At 48.4% G+C, this 20,272-nt stretch overlaps 1 protein-coding gene across 7 annotated transcripts in view; it reads left to right on the top strand.

Annotated features, from left to right (window-relative positions):
- Window positions 1–20,272, top strand: part of DENND1A (DENN domain containing 1A) — a 287,266-nt gene that overhangs the window by 248,036 nt on the left and 18,958 nt on the right. For 5 of the 7 annotated variants that reach the window (XM_059715737.1, XM_059715734.1, XM_019500981.2 and 2 more), the window contains one exon: window positions 18,409–18,497. In XM_059715737.1, the coding sequence (XP_059571720.1) occupies window positions 18,409–18,497 (89 nt within the window). Of the gene's footprint in view, window positions 1–13,740; window positions 13,801–18,408; window positions 18,498–20,272 lie in introns of all 7 variants that reach the window. The other 2 variants (XM_059715740.1, XM_059715735.1) reach the window with 1 other exon arrangement.

Below are 20,272 nucleotides of genomic sequence, written 5' to 3'. Positions count from 1 at the left end.
GATTCAGTGGAGTTAAAAATGAGAAGAAATGAGATTCAGGACATTTTCACAAAGCACCCAGGAAAAAAAAAATCAGAATTGATAATGGATTCAGTGTTTTCTGGATGTGTTCGGCTGTTACCTTTTTAGTGACTGTTCTATTTTCAGAGAAAAAAGAACAAGGGAAAATGTCCCAGCCAGCGACCAGAGGAAACTAGGTGTATATCTGGAATCACAAATATTTCTTACATGCTTATTGCTAGGATGCTGTTTGGTAATCTCAGTATAGCTGGCTGACACAAGCTTGACTTCAGTCGAAGATAGATTTGCTCAAATCCAGTCAGCCTAGGCAGAAAGCAGACTCGCTTACCCACAAACCTTGGCAGACCCTGCTCAGCTCCCGGCACCCTCCACCTCTTCAGCTCTTGCTTCTCGGAGGTCTGGGCTGCCGAGTCCCGTGCTCCGAGCTGTGCTCCTTCTTCAGCCCTGTTCGTCCGTGCCTGTTTATCGAGCACCTCCTCCCATTCACGTCATTAAGAAACATCCCTCAACATTGAAAAGGAATGATGCTTTCCTTCTTGATGCTGATGAGCTTCTTGGTTTCCTGGCCGCAGTGCTGGTGGTTTGGGCGCGCTTGCACACCAGAGGTAACGAGACTCGTGCTGCTCCTGCTTTTTGGTGCTAAGGTTGTTCCACAGCCTTGGTCACTGCAAGCAGGGAAACAGGGCAGGGGTGCCCTATCTGAAGTAGCCCTTGGAGCCCCTCAAAGCACCTCAGAACACAAGCAGGTACTTTGTGATGTACATCTGTGTGACATAAGAGGGGCCTGGTTTGCTGAAGCCTGTGTGTGGTCTTCACAGTTGGCTCCAGGTAGTGAGAGAAACGTGTCAGTGGTGGAGATCCTCTGAGATCACTGCAGCCACAAGATTCATTCAGAATTATCTGGAAGAAGCACTTGGCATCTCTCTGACCTCCTGTGTTGACTTTCAAGTGAGCAACAGGCCTTTATCATTCTTCCAAGTGTGTTTAGCTCTGCAGGATGTAGAGGCTGTTATGCCTAAAGAAGAAAGGAGGATGTGGAGGCATCATAGAGGTTCCTTTCCCTGCAGCGAGGTGCTGTTCAGCCACCATGCCACCGGCTTCCTGGCTGTTGCTGTGATAAATGCTCTGAAGGATCTTCCCCTCCAGCGTCCCCAGCAGCACAACCAGGAGGAAGGAAGCCATATGCTTTAAATGTTGCTAAATTGTTGAGATCTTGTCTACTCTGGTGGGTCCGTAAGAGGTGATTGTCACAATTCAGTATTTCTCTGCTGTTCTTCTTGCTGGCGTGTGGTGCAGTACAGAAGGTTGAGCGTACCAGATATAATAAGACCGAGTTCATGGGCCAGTACAGTCAGTGTCCAGCATTCATAGAGCTGCAGGCACTTTCTTCAAGGATCAGTGTATTTTCCACCGCACAATTGACCTTTTTATAAAGCTGCTTTGTGCAGAAGCATGTGTGTGCCAGTGTAGCTGGAGTCTCGGGCCAGGTCTTCCACTTAGCTGTTGGGAAGAGCTTCTTTCAGAAACCTTTCTGCTTCCCAGAGTTCTCTCTGATAGCGTCTTTTATTCAAGGAGCAGATGCCCTGCACTCAAACCAGTCACCTGGATCTAGATGGAGGGGGTCCCCGGGGGGCTGGCCCCAGCTCCCTGAAAGAGCCGCCCCACCTTTGAGCAAGCGGCTGACTGGCAGTGCGCACACGGCGAGCGGTGCAGCGGGTGCATTACAGTCCAAATCAGCCCCAAGCTGACGTGCATGTGGGTGGTCTGAGCAAACCATTGGCTGCTGGAGAAGTCTTTGGCCCATCTCCGGTCATGCATCTTTCCACGAGAAGCAAACTTTATTGGCAGGACTACCTGGTTCTGCTGCTGTCTGTGACTAGGCTGTTTTCTTGTGCAGCGGGATGTGTTTAAGTTCCAGTGGCCAATTTCTGCTGTCGGGGAGCGCGTTTCTTCTTTCCAAAGGATGAAAATGAACAAAATGCAACGGACTGTCCTGAGCGCCCATGTGTTTAAGAGATTTGGTTCAGGAGTCAAACTAAGTGAAACACATATTTTGGGGAACTAAAATGAGCTGACTTTCAGGACCAGTGGAACAAATGGAAAGTGCATTTGCATTACTAAAGCAGCAAATCTGTAAATCTGATGAGGGCTTCCTGCTTCTCCAGACTGCTCTTCCACTGTGGACTCATTGACGATTAAACTTTCGCAGGGCACGGCACGGGCATGGAAACTTCCAGCTTGTTCGCTGTTCTGATTGTGCAGTCCAAGGCAGCTGCGCCAGCATCTTCGGTGCCCTGTGTACGGCCTGCCTCTGGAGGTGCAGAGCGAGCGCCGCTATGGTGGCAGGGCTGCCTTCTTCGAGCAGATTAAACGGCATTAGGAGGTCAGGATGGAAAAAAAGCCCAAGCCAGCTACATTCCAGAAATGCAAAATGGGATCAGTAAGGCGAGGGGCTAGCTGAGGGGGATTATCTCCAGTGTAAAGGAGATCGAGTGAGGAAGGGACGAAGGCTGCTTTGCCAGACCACGTGACTCCCTTCACACCCAGGTGCATTGGAACAATAGCAGATTCCCCCTGAATCTCAGCAGGGTTTGTATTGCATTGAGGTAGAAATCAAAGGGGAAAGGGGAAAACAAGTTCACTTTCTAGCGGTTGTGCAATTGTAGCTGTGGTTACAAAAGCCAGGCTCCTGTGTCCTCCCTCCCCCATGCCACTCCCAGCATCTCTAATGGGATAGGCATCTTCATTAGGGAAGCAGGCTTACATACCCCTCCCCCCACTAATGGGCAAGGGGGGGGGGTGTCTTCTCTCCTTTGTCACCAGCAAAGTCTTGGCTCCCTTCTCTCTGCCTCGGTCTTAGGGGTTTACCACAAGTACAAAACTAGCCCTTTAAAATTGTTCCTGCTCTGAAGGAAAGGAAACCCTTTGTCTAGCAAGACCTCAGTGGAAATTGCCTTACAGGAGAGGAGACTGTAAAAGGGCCAAGACAACTTGTTGGCCCAGAAATCCTGCGTCTGCCGTGGACTCTGAGAGTGCCCTGGAGTGTTTTCAGAAACCGCTGTTCGTGGGTAAAAGAAAGAAGACATCATCGCACGTGGGGGAAATTCGCCTTTCCAAAGCATGGGATTTGCTGGAGCGACAACCCAAAGGCAGGGATTAGCTAACTAAATGGCTCACGCTCTTGTCATCCATGTAGGTATTTGACAAGCGAGACCTGGCTCTCTCCTTAGGAAGATGTGCACCACCTGCAGCGCATACCCAAAGGTTACTGCCTCTCCTACATGCTGCTGCCAGTGTTTTCTAATGAGGACCCAGACGGCGATGTCCCTCCATGGCTACTACTCCAGCTCAGCGTGCCTGTAGCTTGGGCTTTGGGTGTTGACGCACACATGATGGCTCCAGTCCTGCCTGCAGATCAGGATCTACAGGGCTGTGTACAAGTCAAATGCCATAACATGTGGACTGGCATGTATGGAGAAAACACGAGCGGAGCAGAGCTCCTCGGGCTTTGTGACAGGCTGCAGCAACTGTAACATGTCTGCAGCATCTCCTTGCTCGGCCTGTTGCACCAAGGATCCCATAAATAACTCATAGAGAGTATCTTGGTACATCACAACTGGCATATGGAAGCATAACCTTGCTTTATAAATAATACATACATATAAAATAAATACATCACTGCATGCAAGGCTAACCAAATCACCTAGATTGACAACCCGAGAAGAGCTCGGAGGGTCTCATGGATGACTTGCTTAGTCTGTCAACGCACATCAGCATCCAGAAGTTTCTTATGAGCAACTGATCAAGTGGATACAAGCAGTTAGGCCAGAACCGTCTGAATTGACCTTTAGGCCCCTGGATTAAACTGGAAGATTAAAAGGGGAGTATGTGAAACATAACATGCAATTCTTCTAACTGCTAAACCCACTGTGACGGCTTGTTTGGCTGGCTGTACTTGGATTTGCCTTTCAGAGCAAGGCCTGATTAGCACAGAGCAGAACAGCTGCAAAACACCGTGCTGCACATTTAGAAGCAGTGTAATTCTGCGTTTGTGTAGAGGGATAGTCACTAATCATGCAGACTTCCCCAGCAAATGCTGGAGCCAAGCCAGGCAGGTAGCTGCTGCTGATTTCAGAACTCTTTAAATGAGAAGCCTGCCTATTTCAAGCAACCCACCTGCAAGACAGAAATGGCTTTTTAAAATATAATAAAGTATGTGGCTATCTTCTGACATTCATTTTAAATCAGCTGGGTTGGGTGGATTTCCTAGATTTGAATTCTGATACCAGACCCAGAGAGACGCCCATGAGAAGCTGACAAAATGACCAGTTTAAAAAAAAAAAAAAAGTACGTGCACGCATGCAGGCACACACACACTCGCACACAAATAGTGTGGCTTTATTCTTTATTTTTAATACCACATTGCTGGATTTTCCAGTATTTTAAATGAAAAATATATGCAGTTAGCTCTGCGCTGACAGTGTCCTTGAGGATTTGACAGTGAGATTTTCCAGCAGTTGCTCTTCGTTAGAATCCTGGTGGTGTCTAATAAGGCAGTCGAACTGCTGGCACCTTCGCTTCTTGTTTGTTCTCCGAGGGCTCAGGGGCTGCTGCAGTAAGCACATCGACCAGGGCTGATCATTACAAGGGCGTACGCCACCATGAATAAAAATGTCACACGTTTTCCCATCTCACAGCGGTACAAAATGTCAGTCCTGTCAAACAGACATTGCAGGTAGCAGTGAGCAGTCAGTACAAATTGGGAAGCCGAATATTCCCCCAGCTTTCTGATATTCTTCATTTGAAGCAGAAGAAAAACAGTTGTTAACCTATTAGCTGTGATTTTAAACTCTGCTGAGGCAGTGGATGGGGGAGACTTTTACACACGGGGCTAAATATATTCCAGGGTCCAGGAGCTGTCAAATGTTTCTCTCCCCATGTGCTCCCTGATACGAACGGAGGGGGAGGCTGGCACCCTCCCGTGGAACGTGTCTTACTTTGGCAGGGGTGCTTTGGGGCTCGGGGAAACTTTTCATCAGCCGCCTGCATCAAAACCTCTTCCTGGGCCCTACCTGTGCACAGGGCTTTGAAAAGCACCTTGCTGTTTAGTTCTTGATCTTGATTAAAAAAGGTAGGATGTTTTCTCTCTTAGCCCAGCGCCCCATCTTGCTTGCCACTGTTTGACATGGGGGCTTGTCGGTGCACTCTGTTCCCATTAGTACAAGTGAAACTTTTATAGACATTAGACATTAGTAGTGCAAGCTTTAAGGACAGCGTAGCACTTAATGTTGAAGGACTGCCGCATCGGCTGTTCCCTGGACATTAGGCTTGCCCTGGTGCTGTGACTGTACCTGTGCACCCACACAGTTGTTCCTGCAGGATCAGCTCTGTGATCTTCTACACGCGGGAATCCGATTTTGCTGCAGGCTGGGGGTGCAGGGTCCTTACTGTAACCTTCAGAACTGGACTAAGAGCTGAGGGGATGTGGCAAACCAGAAGGGAAGAGTTCTCCATTGGTTTACTCCCATTTCCCCAGTACCTGAATAACACCCGTGAGTACGTCAATGCGTCGTCGTCGCAAATGTAAATCTCTTCTGCAAGGCATTAGTGGCCAGAGTAGGTTGTGTGAGGGAGACTGGGCAGGGGCACGAAAGCAGGGGGAGACTTCAAGAGACAACCCGGCTAGACGGGGCTGAAAGTGCCAAGGGTAAGCAGTCTGGCTTGAATGTTCAGCTGCCTGGATGTGGTGCAGCAGGCCTGGCAGGGCTGCATCTCTCACATGCACAGTAACACTGATAGATGGGAACAACCTGAGCATGCTGTACACGAGGAATTCCCCGTTTGCTGTATTCTTGCTCTGTGGGCACCTGTTGCCCGTTGGGGAGAGTGGTGCCTGCTCTCTACAGCTGCAGACATGCTCAAGCTGCCTTCTGCAGGGTTTTGAAGCACCTGGCACTTGAGTGCAGCATCTGAGGAGTTCCCTTCTGCTGGGAGCATTGTGCCTAGGGGTTAACTGCATGGTGCTGGAAAACAGTGCGCTTCCAACAGCAACTGGCCGGAGTCCTGAGTCACCTTATCAGCGGCTGCTTTTTGCACAGTGTCAACTTTCCCATCACCGGAGCTAGCTGCATGGAGAGTAGTCAGAAGTCTTGACAAGCCTTCAAACCACAAATGCCACTACAAATTAACCGCACCGCTACAAAATACTCCTCCTCCAACAGCCTCAAGAAGTGTGTGCTGTGCTATGCTGGGGCATGCACCGAGAACGTCCGTCTGCTCCGCACTCGGCTCACTGACGAAGCACATCCCAGCCTTCCCCTCTCCTGCTAACTGCAGTGTGCAGTGGGTGGACACAAAGCGGGGTTAGCGTTTAAAATGCCCAGCTTTTTTAGGAAAGGAATTGGCTTGAAATTATAACGCAGCGTACAAGTAGTGTGGGCAGTGCTCCTGGGCAGTTTCATTCACGATGCTGCCCCAAAGCAGGTGGATGAGAGCAAGAGGGCTGAGGAACTCTAGTTGGTCAGACCGTGTCCCGTGGCAGGCTGCCTCAGCCCCCGCCCAGGGATCCTGCTCTGGCAGTGCGAGTTGCTTCTGTGAATCTGGCACTGGCAAGCACCTTGGGAGTCCTTCGAGCCAGGCTCCGTCTCGCAAGCCATATAGCGTGGCGAGTTGTGCGCTAGAACATGGAGATGTGGGAGAAACATCCAAGGTTTCCGACTCCCATCTCCCCTGCACCCAGCTCCAGTCATGGGAAAGTGTGTGCACTGTGCAAGCAGTGGCCAAGCCTGGAGGAGGCAGCAGAGGTGATTTGGGACCCTGGCAAGTGGGTCATTTTGGAGGTGTACAAGGAGATGAGGTATGCACATCAGCATGCTAATTAGTGACCCATCCTCCATGTTGAAGGAGGTGGTGAGGGGTACACACAGACATGCACAAGGCTTTCATTTTCCCATCTCATCCTCCATTTCTGTCTTATGCAGCGAGAGCTGCCTGCCTAGAAACTGCAAGCCAGGGAAGGTTCTCTGTCCGTCTTATTAAGCTATTAAGAGAGCCCGATTGTGACACGCTCGTCTCCCTCATCACACCTGCAGAAAGTCGGGAGACCTCACCTTTTGTTTGCTCTCTTTCCCCCTTTGCTAGGTGAGTGTCTCACTCTGCCTTCCCAACCTCCCAGGCCGGCTGAAGGAATGGGGACCCCCCTTACAACATGGAGATTATTATCACCGGGCCCAGCAGGGCTCTGTTCTAAGTATTCCAGCCGTCTGCATTAAAAATACTGTTGTAGAGTGTATCCTGTATGCGTGTCATCCTGACTGATGAGCCGTGCATGTGGGAGTATGCATAAAGTGTGGTAGGTACAGCTCGGAGATCGGCCCTCTAACAGAGCAGCTGCCTTGGAGATTCCACCTGCTCTCTCGGCGGGATCCGTTTAGGTACGGCACGTTTTCAGTACGAGTCTCTTCTCCTCTCCCTTTTTGAATATTCAGGTAGTGTTTGGCATATTCTTCCAAACAGCCTACTGGATGTGTCTTATGGAGTGTCATAAGCCATGAATTTGGAATGGTTTATCCCCCCCTTGTTTCTAACTGTCTTTAAAACATATTAGCAGTTTCCCAGACCATCCTGAATTTTTGTGACGGCCAAAGATGCTCACGCAGGGGAATTCTTAAAAGGCCCCCTTACTCCTTTGATCGTGAGCAGAAACGTCCTACCACATGTGCCAATGAAACAAAATCCTTTTGACTACAATTATACGCTGCCTTTGTCCATTGCCTTTTTCTAGCTGCACTTGTTGCTGCAAGTGAAATAACACCTCTAATTTACTGATAAAGGGTCTGTTTTGAATACTATTTTTAAAGAAATAACTACTGTATCTCAACATACATTCACAGTTAGTTTGAAATAATATTCTGTTCACCAGCTGTTACTTCACACATTGAAAATGATCTTTTTTGTAAACTTTTCCCCGGTGTAAAAAATTAAATAGCTCTACTGTGAAAATTCCATGGAGTTACTGGAGTGGCCTGCTGCTCCGCCGGGCTTTCGATGTGTGCACTGTGCGTTGTAGAAATTTCCAAGATTTATTTTCAGGCAACTCATGGCTTAAAATCACTTGTCTGATAATTAGTAAAACAATGCCAGCTATGCAGTCATAAAATTGGTTTTCTGTAAATTTGCTTTGTGTCTTGTCACTTCAGAAGTGTTTGGAACAACACAATTAAGAAAATATCCAGAGTAAAAAGGTATGTTGGTAAATAGCGATGAGTAAGAATGTGCTAATTTAGACATTTTTTCCTTTCATAGAAAAGGCTCTACAGTATACGCGTTCGGGAACATGCCTAGTACAGTAATTTAGCTGCTTTCAGCAATGCAGCCATGCACTGCGTTGTACCCATTCATCCATACAGCACAGGTAATTAAGTTGATATTCCAACACAGCTTCCCCTACTGACCTTTTGGAAACAATGTGTTTTGCTGCATCAACAAATTAACTTCAAATCAAATGCTGTTCTAGTAAATATGATCTTCATACAGTATGAATATACTTACTTATCCCATCTTGGTGACAGATACAAACATCAACATTAAAAATGGGGCTCTGGCAAAGGGCAAATAACTGTTATCTTCTTGTAGACCTCCATGTCATTTACTTTTCAGTGCCCTTTGCATGTTCGTTTTGTGTTGTGCTTCACAACATTGATTTAGCCATAGCAGCTACTCATCAGTGTGAAGGCTGAGGAAACCAGGCTTCTGCAGATCGGTGGGCTTGCCTTGTCCACTCAGCAGTGAGCAGAGAGGAAATCAAGGCTTATTGGGGCTCAGAAATGCTGCAGGGGTTGGAAGGGTAGGATGGCAGCTCCGCCTGTGAGCCGCTTTTCCAGCAGCCCCTTGGTGTGGGAGATGAGCTGGGGACCCATGGCCAAGCCAGGCTGTGTCACCATCGTGCAGATGGCCGTTGTGTAAGGCATGGCAGTGTGCTCGGGGAATCCCACTGCAGAGCTGAAGGAGAGCAGGAGCCCTGGAACGTGGTGTGACGTTTTCCTAAGGTGTCCTCTTTCTTTCTCTTAACACTGTTAAGTGCATAATAGGGGGGAAGGGGAGGTGGGGACAGCCCCATCACACGGACTTCTACAAGTAGGCGGGGTACGTCTCTAGCAGAGGTACTTTTAAAGAAGTAGTTCAGCACTGGTGTAGAGGATCTCGTAGTCCTCGTCTCTTAGATACACACAAAATAGGCAGCAGCTACTTGGTCTCTGAAGTCAGAAGAAGCCCCCCATTGTATGAGCTGGAACAGTTATCACAGCAAATCACCAGGTAGAACAAAACTTGATAAATTAGCCACATTGAGAAGATGGACAGCCGCCTTCCTCTGCAGGGCCTCGCACAGAGCCATCATTCCTGCATGCTTCATGCTACACAGGGCCTGGACTTGCCCAGATGGAGAAGCCACAGAGAAGGAAGGTCCTTCCCAGAGCCGTGCCTCCTTTTGTTTGTCCCACCATTAGCTGTACTTTTTTCACAGACCTGCACATAAGCAAGGCCCTCGTGTCAGTCATAAATTGGTGTGCTCCGCTTATGAACCAAAGTGCACTCTCAGGCTTTGCATCTTGCATACTTGTGCAGTAATTTTTCTGACTTAGTCTGGGCCTGGTGGCTTGCTCTCCCTTCCTCCCTCTCCCCCAGTCCCTGTGTGTTTGAATTTCAGTTTGAGCTCTTCTACATGAATATATATGGTAATTTCCATTTTCACTTGCATGGGTTTCCTGCTCATCTCATGGAACAAAAACGATACTTGCACAAAATGTGCATTGGCTTGTTTCAAATCCAACCTTGTTCTAGCCCCAGGCGAACTGCAGCATCCAGGGAACCTCCCATGGTCTGGGGAGAAGAGCCAACCTCCTCCCTTCCCCAGGCACTGCTTTCCAAGGACCATCCTTGACCAAAGAGTATCTGGCTGAGCCTCCGTTAGTGTTGCAGCATTGTGGGAATTAGAGAGCATCAGGGCAGGGGTCTCTCTGCTCCAGTATCCTGTCACCGAGACCAGTACCCACAGTTCCAGAAGAGGTGCAAGACCCTAGGCACAGGCAGAGGGTTAAACACCCCTCCTCAGGGAAAATCTCCTCCTAAGCCCAATCAGGGGAGCGGCTCAGCCCCAGGTGATGTATGGCAAGCCAGGTTGGATGCTCGCTAGTCCAGTGGTACTGGAGATGTGCTGTGCTTTCTATAGTCCAGCTCCTGCCAGCGAGCCTCAACGCTGGCTCGGAGGCCCTCATAACAGTAAGATTGCTTCACCTGTCCTGTCCCAAAGAGTCTTGGCAGCACAGGGGTCAGCTGGAATGACATTTTTGTGACGGTGCTCATGAGGAAACTGGGCTGTGATTAGTTCCCACTGGCTGATCTATAGTTATCAGATGGGAATGGGGTTCGATGATGAAGTCATCCTTGGTGGAGTTGTAACAGCGGCTCAAGGTGGCCCTGATTCATTGTGTGCATTGTATGAATAGCAGGAAAGGAGCGCTAAAGCATGCAGCGAGTGCAACAACAGGGTGTAGAAAAGCAGCGGTAGGAAGGGATGCTTGCACCGAGGAAAAAGTACGGTAAGGAAGGAAAGAAATGCTGGAAGCTGTGCAGATGATAGTGGGCAAGAGTAGCTGGAGCTTACAACTGTAATGTGGTGTCAGAAGTCCAGCAGCTCACACTGGCTAGAGACCAATCATGCTTTATAATCCCTGAAAGGAGCAGGCCTCGGGGGTCCTCGGGAAATGGATCTTGTCAGCTTATGGTTGGCATGAATCTCGAGGCATTTGGTGCTTTGTCTTCAAGCCCCCGCTTCCGGAGTCCAGTGTTCTGCGGGAACCTCGGCCCTTGTTCAGATAGCAAAGTCAAATGCTGGCCCTCGTTGTTACTGGAGAAGGCTGAGGATGTGAGCGAGTTCGCTCCAGTGGCTCGGAGACCAGACGACAAGTGAAAAATGAAACAAAATTTATGATATTTTAGAATCTCATGATTTCAAAGCTGATCTCATAACTTTGGAGGTCGGACTCCTGATTTTTGAGCAACTGGAGTTGACAGTAGTGAGAGGACACTCGGTGACGTGACAGGTGGGAGAGCCGAACGATTTCTGGAAGCAGGCAGCAATGAGAAATGACACGGGGCGATCTCCCCCCTCTCCCTGGCACTGCTGCCGTAGGATGTTCCTCCTGTGCCTGCTCCTCAGCGCGTCTCCCTTCAGTGCTTTGTCTGCGCCCGCCGTGATTTGTGTATGGAGATGCCACCGCGAGCATTAGCAACACTGCAGGGAAAGGGACACTAATAATGGTGCCTCTTCCACTGCGAATGAAAGGATAGATTTTCAGACTTTACCACGGGAATTAAACCCTGCTTTCGTTACCTTTGCCTTCGCTTGGCTACCAAGTGATGATGTTAGCGGGTAATTAACACATCTTCCCACACGTTCTCCCAGACAAGTATTTCTTGGCAAGTGAGTAATAAAGGCAGGTAAGTAAAGTCCCGTTGTCCGTGTCCTTGTGATGGCTGTGATCAATGTATCGATCATCTCCGTAGGTGGTAATCCTCAGACACTGCGTGGTCTCTCTCGCTGCGTCTCTGTAGGTGCTGCCTTTGTCGTTTTTGGAAGCTTTAACAATTTTAATGCTAGCTAGCACTATTGATGCCCTCATCCTATAGTATTTTTTTCCCCAAAATTGCCTGGATTTTGCTTGTACAAGGAAATTCAGGTCTAAACCAGAAAGGCTTTCCATAATAGGCGACAGTAAAGAGAAGTAGACAACGGAGTGAACGGATCCTGAAAACATGATAGCATTAATATCTACGGCAAACGTTACCTCCTGTTTTATTGATTTAGGTTTTTACTTTTGTAATAAAAAATATGAACCCAAATGTGCTGAAATTTTACATAGCTGTAGCAAATGGAATTACCAGCCTACCAAAACCCTCCTGACCATCACATCAGGGAAGTCCCTAAATTAATATTCCACCTCGGTAATTCTGATGTGCGCGCTAGTTTAAGGTTTCCAGACAAATAAAAAGTGAATCGTATCTGTGGGAGGCATGCAGAAATACAGGCGTAGAAAATAATTGAAAGCAATATAAAGAGAATACTGTAGTCATCACAGGCTGCGGCTCCTCAGTGAGCCGTACCGAATCCAACTAACAAAGGTAGTAAAAGGTGTGCATGTGACTGGGAAAGCACGAGCTGCACAAGGCCTGAGACTGCCGCACGGCATCAAGATAAGCATCCCATGCTGCTTAAAGGAAGTAAAATGGCTTTAAGTCGGTGCCGCCGCACCCGAGCAGATGGGAAGGGCATGTGGACAGGAGGACCAGGCTAGTCCCTGGCAGGGCAAGAGTAATATGAAGCAGAGGAAAAAAGCGGTGCATGGTGCTAGAGGAAGCCATGTGAATTCGCAGCCATGTCATTTCTCACCGTGAGGATCTTTGTGCCCAGGCTGGCTTTTGTTGGAAGCTGCCGAGGAAGGAGCCGCGTAGACTGTGGCAGGCATCGGTCTCCAAGTGCAAACTTCTTAGCGCAGTGAACTGAGCCTTGAGGGTGGGGTGCCGGGCTGTGAGTGGGGTGTGCTAGTGGATCTCCCTTCTCACCGGAAGCGCCTGCCTCTTGGACTTGTGAGGGAGGGCAGCAAACCAGGAAGCGAAAGCCAAGAGATGCAAAATAATTGTGTAAGGAAAAAATAGAAGAAGGGTAGAGCAGGAGCAAGTGGCCGGAGAAGCGTGTGAAAATGGTTTGAGAGAGGGTGGCTTGCAGGTTGTCACAGCAAAGGTCAGTGCAGCAGAGTCAGGAACTCCTGGGGGATGAGGATGGAGACTTGCTCTTCACCAAAATGCGCTTCACCAGGCATGCGTAGAAATCCCTATGTCCACTGTGTCACGGGCCTGTCTCCGTTTGTCTGAGACGTGTGCGTGTAGCTGGCCACAGGAAGGTCGCGCTCTCAGCCCGGCTCCTGTGCACACTCTGTAGGCTTGCATCTAGAGCCAGATCCCAGGGAAGTGGTCCTCGCCCCTACCTTGGGCAAATCCAAGAGCAGGTTGGAGGATCGCCTGTCTGGGGTCTTGTGAATACAGCGTTCATTCCTGCCTGTGACAGGGGCTCAGGCGAAATGATCTGTTCAGGTCCCTCCTGACCCTAGCTACTATGACACTACTATGAAAGCACTTCATCGTGTGTTCAGCTTTAAGCCCGTGAAGTGTCTAGTCAACTTGACCTGCTCTTCTGACGGGTGTAAATGCCTCCTCACCAGTCCAGAGCCTTAGTCAAGAGCTTTAAAGCCCTCTCAGAAGTTTAGGGGAAATACTGTAGCCTACTCCAGGCTCTTCTCCTCTGGTCTCTGGAAGTCTTCTAGAGTGCTTGAGAGATGCTGGTTATGATGCAGCCTGAGTATCCTTGCTGTGTCAGTCCATGCTGGATGCTGTGGTCTGCAGAGCTCTGTGCAGCCACGGCCTGGTCCAGTGGACCCTGCGCAGGGCGGGTGGGCAGGCAGGCAGGCAGGGCCCCCTTGCCAGGACAGCTCTGTTTCATTGTGTTTGCTGCAATGGGGTGTCACCGCGTGTGGAAGGTGTTGGTGCTGCTCCAGGTGAGTATGACGGTGATTGAAGCACGGGCTGTTGCCACAAGTCAAAGGTGTTTTCGTGTGAGTGACTGTTTATCGCTGTCCTGTTGACAACGTTTCCACTTTGATACAGCAAGAAAGACTCCGTCCACCTCGGCCACCTCCTCCAAAGATACAGCGCTCGTCTAGGCCCGTGAGTAGTTGGTAGTTTTGCCTCACTGCCGCAGCTTAACACTGCCTGAATTGCTCTCTCAGTAGCGTTACTAAATCCTGGTAGTTTGGACTGTTGAATCTTGCAAAAAAGCAACATGGGAATTATGCTCCTAAACCCCCTTCCTCTCTGCTGCGGCACAGCCTTGGGACCTGCATTGTACTCTGCTTTTCTTTGACAAGTTCTGCACCTGTAGGTCAGTTCTGCAGGTAGCTGATACTGCTGTTGTGTGACTCTGTTTTTACTCTGGTGGTGATTATTTAAACCAAAAATCCTGCTAGGCTGACTTAAGTTTTTAGCCAGTGAGCTTTTGAAGACTTGCACTGAATTCATAAATATGAAAGGAAGCAAAAATCTGGCGCTAGGATATTTATTCTCCCCAGGTCTTGCTTTAAATTAAATTGGGGCTGTTAATTCCCCCCTCCCCCCCAGCATAGGTGAATGAATAGGTCTAAAGAAAAGGAAATCTCTATCTGGGCAGTAGTGCCTTAATACCACATTGTGACCTGCAGAAAGTGTGCATAATGTTCATTTAAAATGCTAGCTGGAGATCCATTTAATTATATATAGAATAAAAAATTGCAAGCACCAACGTCTTGGAAAAAGCAAGTGCCTCTTTTCTGGAAGCGCTGCACAAAACGAGTGTTCAGTGTGGCACCTGCATTAGGCAAGGCACTGTCATCTGGGCACTTTTCTATTTTAGACACTGACTCGGAGCCATACTGTTGCATATTAACGATGCCAGATGCCTTTAAAAACCGGGGACCAGGCTAGATCGGCAGCAGTAACTGTTATTTACCAAAGGAAAGAAGTTGGTGGCAGTTCAAGCTGACAGTTGTTTCTGCAACAAACCCAGAGGGTATTTAATTCCATTTAGGATTTCTGCCCAGCGAGCAGAATTTCATCAGAAGGCAACTGCTTTCTTACTTGCTTCCTTCCCCATGCAACACAACAGCAAGTTTTCAAATCTAGCCTTGCTAAAACTTGGTGAAGACGTTCGGTCTGCGACGCGCAGGCAAGCCGGGTAACCAGTGCACTTGAGGGGGGGCGTTCACTTTAACCTTCGGTGCATGTTCCTAAGTTGGATGTAGATGGCATGGTTTTTCCCCTTTTTAACTCTGGGTGTGTAGCTTAACACAGTCCTTGTTATGGATTTCTGCCTTTCTCCCTGTATAAAAGGTAGCGCTAACTACGCTTCTGTGTATCCTTGCCTGTAATTGGTGTGGGAGACCCTCCAGGATATGTTACGTGGGAAACAAACTTTTGCCTTGTTCTCTCTCACCCCAGCAGTTCCCCGTGGCTCTGCACGTCCCCCTTGTTCAGCTCGTGGCAGGTGCAGCCCCGTCGGGGCACCCGGGGATTTCCGTGGACAAAATGTTACCGAGCAGTATTACTCCAGTTTGAGCAGTTGATGCATCAAAGCAGATCTTGCCAAGGCTGTTTAATCTCTCAGCTGTAGTACATTAGTAGTCCTCAGTATGATGTGTTTGTGTCAACTGTCTTTGCTCCCAACGTGATTGATAAAAGGTTAGAAATGTAAACACTGTAGTAATAAAAGCTCCTCTTGTATTCGGCTGCCTGCACAAACAAGTGCAACTGGAACGCTGCATTCGTGAGGAGGGGAGCCGCGAGAGCTAGACACAGTTCAACCTGCTCCACAAGCGTAGGGTTTTAGACCTTTTTGTTGCCGAAAATAGGCTTAGCTACAGCGTGTGGGACTTGTACATCGTATCTGCGTGTACACAGAAGGATTTAGAGCCGCTGTCACGGAGGTTTGAGTGATACGTGTCCAGAAGGAAATATCCTAATCAGTCTTGGCAAATTCATAGATTTGGTTTGTTTCTTTATCACCAGTTGTTTGATAACGTTTTGCACAGAATTTTTTCCCCCCCTCCATGTCTTAGGCCACTTTGCAAAGGTGGGTATCCAGGAGCGATGTGTTCGCACTTCGCAGCAGAGTCAGGATGGAAACCCTGGGGTGCCCGAGTCCCGCAGGCCTGTCCGCTGCCAGGGCACGTGAGGTGCTTTGAAGCACATGCTGTCACTAAGTGGAATCTGCTGGGCAGCAGCGTTCACAGCGTGCATCATTGCTGATCGTTTAAAATAAAAACAGAGTAACGGGAAACCTAGCAAACGTGCTTCTGGCGTTCCACCGTCTCCGAGATGCATAGGACATCCTGAAGAAAGTATCAGCGCTGTCAATAGCAAGTTAAGGAGCCCTGGGCTGGAAAGCAACTTGCTTCAATTCAAGAAAAGCAGTTACAATATGTTAATAATGAATGAGGGGGGCAGGAGGATTGCCTTGTGCATTCAGTCCTTCTGCCTTGGTTGTTTGCCCTTTCTCTCTCTCATACATGCTCACATCGTCAGACTTGCAAGGCAGTTTTGCATTCAATACACACTTTAACCCTGCCTGTTTGGATATACAAGGCTTGAAATCCTGTTAGGAATTGGCTTGCTTCCTGACTTCCCTTGCAGTCCCCCAAGAACAGTGCTCTAAATCCTTCTTAGCATTTCTCCCCAGACGCTGCTGGTCTGATCTGGTAGCACTAGTGGAGCCATCCAAAGTTCCCTGCCCCCTCCCCGGAGTACCACCCGAAAGGTGAAAGTGTTCACAGCACGATGACAAGCCAGCTTTACGCATCATCTTCCAGCTCAGGCTTAATTAAACAGTTTTCTTTCTTCCTTTCTCTCTCTCTCTCTCCCTCTCTTTCTCTCTCCCCCGGTATCCCTCTTGCTTCTCTCTCTCTTTCTCTCCCTCTCTCTCTCTGTGTTTTATCATCCCTAATGAAGCAGTCTTCTCCATCGATCCTGCTGATTGCCAGCCCATTCCTTTTGTTTGTTGGCACTGAGCCATTCAGCCGCACTCTGACAGCTCAGCTCGTCTAATTAGCTCTGTTGTTCTTTTCCCCATGTTTCACCACGTTGCAAGTTCAGTCGAAGTTGCCACAAACTTAATCCTTCCATTCCTGCCATAAATTCACATTCTTAAGCTGTCTTTATTGTAGAGGGGAACAGCCTTGTGTGGGGACTGATCTTTGAGACCTTAACATCTGACCTTTCTATAAACCTGTTTTTTTGTTTTTTTTCCCAAGGAACAGTGGCAATCCGTCTCTGTAAATTTCTCCATCATTTCTGCTGCGCACTGTTTCCTTTGAAATGAAAATTCAGGATGATAATCCTGCTATTATCGTCTGCATGTTGGTGTGTAGCATGGAAACCCTGTCCACAGAATGAGGTGGCTTTTCCCTGGTGTGGAAATTGGGTCCTTTCTGCTCCCACAGCCATGCAAAGGCAGGGGGAAGCCCTTGTCTCACCGCAGACGCGTTCACCAGCGGTGCAGCGTTCAGGTCCTAGTCCTTTAAGAGCGGTCTTTACCCTGCGCGGGCCCGGGGAGGGGGTAGAAGTGGAGGCGTGCCCCTTAGTTTGTTTGGGGTCGTCGGGGTTCTCGTTGGAAGTGGCATTAGGCAACATCAGCAGGAGGACGTGTTTCTTGCAGACAGTTCTTCCACCCCAAAAGCTGGAGAGCCGATCTGCACAGGGTGGCCGTGACCTTGCAGAGCCTTGGCTCCCTTGAGTAGTGTTGTGGACTTCCCCAGCATTGCTCGTGTGAGCATAGGCAGCGTTGGCGTGATCGCAGCCTGCAACTTGTGTGTCCTCTCCGGTGCCTTGAAGCAGTGCCGGCAAAAATAAATGAAAAATAAAAGCCTGGTTGCCAACATCAGAGATGATGGATAGGCAACTTCAGAAGAGACTGGTAGAAACGGCATGCCATCTACCCACACAAAAACTTCCGAACTGAAGACGCCGAATGAAATGCACATGCGGAGCATTAGTGGAAACATGCCTAACAATGTTTTCCATTCGCGTGATGAAAGGAATCAAACCTTTATGGTGTTCTGTAAATTAATAATGCTTTTCACGCTTTCACATCTCTTTGAGTTCCCCATTTCTTTCACTGCTCACTTACGCAGAAGCGATTGCTTTAGAAGTTGGTTTGTTACAAACAGGCAAACAAAAGGAACATGGTGTTGGAGCTAAAGCCTGGTTTCCAGTATAATGCACAACAAAATACAGACTTTCCCATATCCGTTGTAGCAATTAACTCTTTGGGTGGATTATACAGTTAGGGTCCTCGATCAGAAGCCCTGCTGTTTGCAGACATCAGTCGCGATGAAACGGAACTTGAGACACGACTAGTCCCTCTCAGCCCGTGGCTTGATGGACTCCCCCAGTTACTCACAGTTGCAGGATGAGCCCACACTAAGAAAAGCATTTACGTGCTGTCTGCTGCTTTAAAAAAATTAAACGAGCCATTTCAGCCTTTAGCCCAGACATTTAAAATAATCTGTGCATTTGCCCAAGTGCCATTACTTAAGACTCCTTTGGTGATACGGGTCACTGTGGTTGTGTTTAGCACGGATACAATTAGAGCTTTATTGTACCACAGAGATGAACAGATTTGCAGGAGAGATTCTGCATGGAGGTGTCTAGGGCAGCAGTGGAGGGGTTTTGCAGGTTTTATGTAAATTGTGCCTCGTTGTTGCTTGCTCAGGTATTTGAAATGTCTTCACTGTGTGTGTGCAATAGGTTCGGCCTCCAAGACCTCATGTTGTTAAGAGACCGAAGAGCAACATCGCTGTGGAAGGACGCAGGACTTCCGTGTCTAGTCCAGAACAGTACGTATTTTTTCCCCCTGCATTACTCTGTGTCCAGGTCTGGGGCTGGCCTGAAAAAGGAAAGAAGGTTTTGCAAAATTTCAAAAACAGTTTTAATTAAGAAACAGAAAACACAATTGATTTTGGAAAGATTTTTTTTTGTGCGACATTTTAGAGGGGGAGAGGGGTGAATGGAAACTCAAAGTATCGCCATGCTGCGGCCTCAGTTATTTCAAGACACTTTTCTTTAAACATTGTTTTGTGAAATTTTTCAGTTGAGAAAAGGGGTTTTTAATTTGTAAAAAATGTTTTTGAATGAAAATGTTTTACTGGCTGTATTTGGAGCTGACACACGAAGGCACGGCACCGGGACGGTTCTCTAGCGAGGGCATAAAGGTTTCTGGTTCTGCTCAGTGGGTTGGAGTCTCCCTGTCACCAGAAGCTCCAGAGACAGCATGATAGTTTGGCCTCCCTTACTTAGTATTAAAACGTTATCATCTCTTTAGAACGGATTAAAAAGTGAGTGAGTTTGGGAGTTTTCAATGCCCTGTGACAGTCATCCAAACTGCTGATACACGGGCTCCCTGGGTTTTGTTCCTCTCACAAATGCACTCTGTTCTGTTCTCCCAGAGACGGTTTTTTCCGGATTTCTCAACAAACGCTAAGAAAATAAAAGGACTTTGTTGTAAGAAGGGTTGATTTTCCATTTTGAATGCAGCCTTACCTAGAGTCAAACAATAGGCCATCAAGTGGAAAGGAAAAACGAGCGTCCTTCCTTCCAGGCGCAAGTGAAGAACACATGCTGCACAACTGCGTGTCGCAGCATTGTCCAGCGCTCGGTTCGGAACAAATGATTTGATGTTGAAGTATTTACACCTCTGCAGTTCCCTGTGTTTCCTTACCAAAGTCCAGCCATGGTTTGCTGCATCCTTGGGGCTTGAATAAGTAGGTTACCTTCTTTCACTTCAGAACGTGGGAAGCTGTGAGCTGGGCATGCCGCCAAGGGCCATTGATCTTAGACAGAAAAAGGTGTCTTGGAAATGCTGCTAGTGTCAGGACGGAGGTGTTCGGCCCTCCCCAGGGGACCCTCGGGCAGCGAGGCAAGAACAGCAGCACCAGAGGAAATGCAAGTTGTCCGAACCAAACTTACAAGAAGATTTAATTGGTATTTCTTGCGCATGAAGCATCTTTGGTTCTGCCCTTGAAAAGTGGGCTTCCTTTCCATTTGTAAGGTATCCCGTATTTATTCAGCTGTAAGGCTTTCCTTAGCACTCGGCTCTGAATGCCGTGCAGATAATCGTATCTGCCTCCTTACATTCAGTCTGTGATTTCTGGGCTCTGAGCTGCGGTGGTTTGTCATCTCCGAGGTGAAACACATTAGTATGCTAGATGGCAAGGTGCTTTCAAATCTGAACCAATTCAATGAACTTGGGTCCTGCAGTTTCATTTGAATTTTGGCTGGTGAGCGAGCGAGTGTTACCTCGCATTAGATGCTTGGTTAACTTTTCCTAACCATGTCAAAGCGGGGAGATGCTTAGTTCTTAAGAGTCAGCTTGAAGAGAACTGCTCAGGACCATCCTCTGCGTCTTACGTGGGATTTGATTGCCCTCTTGTGGAGGAGATTGCAAGCCAGGCCTCCCAGGGCTTCCCTGTGTGCCGCACTTCACGTGCAGGCTGTCCCCGTACAAAGATTGCGATCCTCGGTTTAATTCAAGGAAACGTATCCCATTAACATGATGGTTTTTGAACTTTTGTGTGGCAAATAGGCCCGGAGTCAGGTAAAGGAACCAACAGAT

Source organism: Alligator mississippiensis, chromosome 12 (assembly GCF_030867095.1).
Source record: "Alligator mississippiensis isolate rAllMis1 chromosome 12, rAllMis1, whole genome shotgun sequence".
Lineage (NCBI taxonomy): Eukaryota > Metazoa > Chordata > Crocodylia > Alligatoridae > Alligator > Alligator mississippiensis.
The sequence above is the reverse complement of the archived record's forward strand: the minus strand, read 5'-3'. Positions and strand labels throughout refer to the sequence as shown.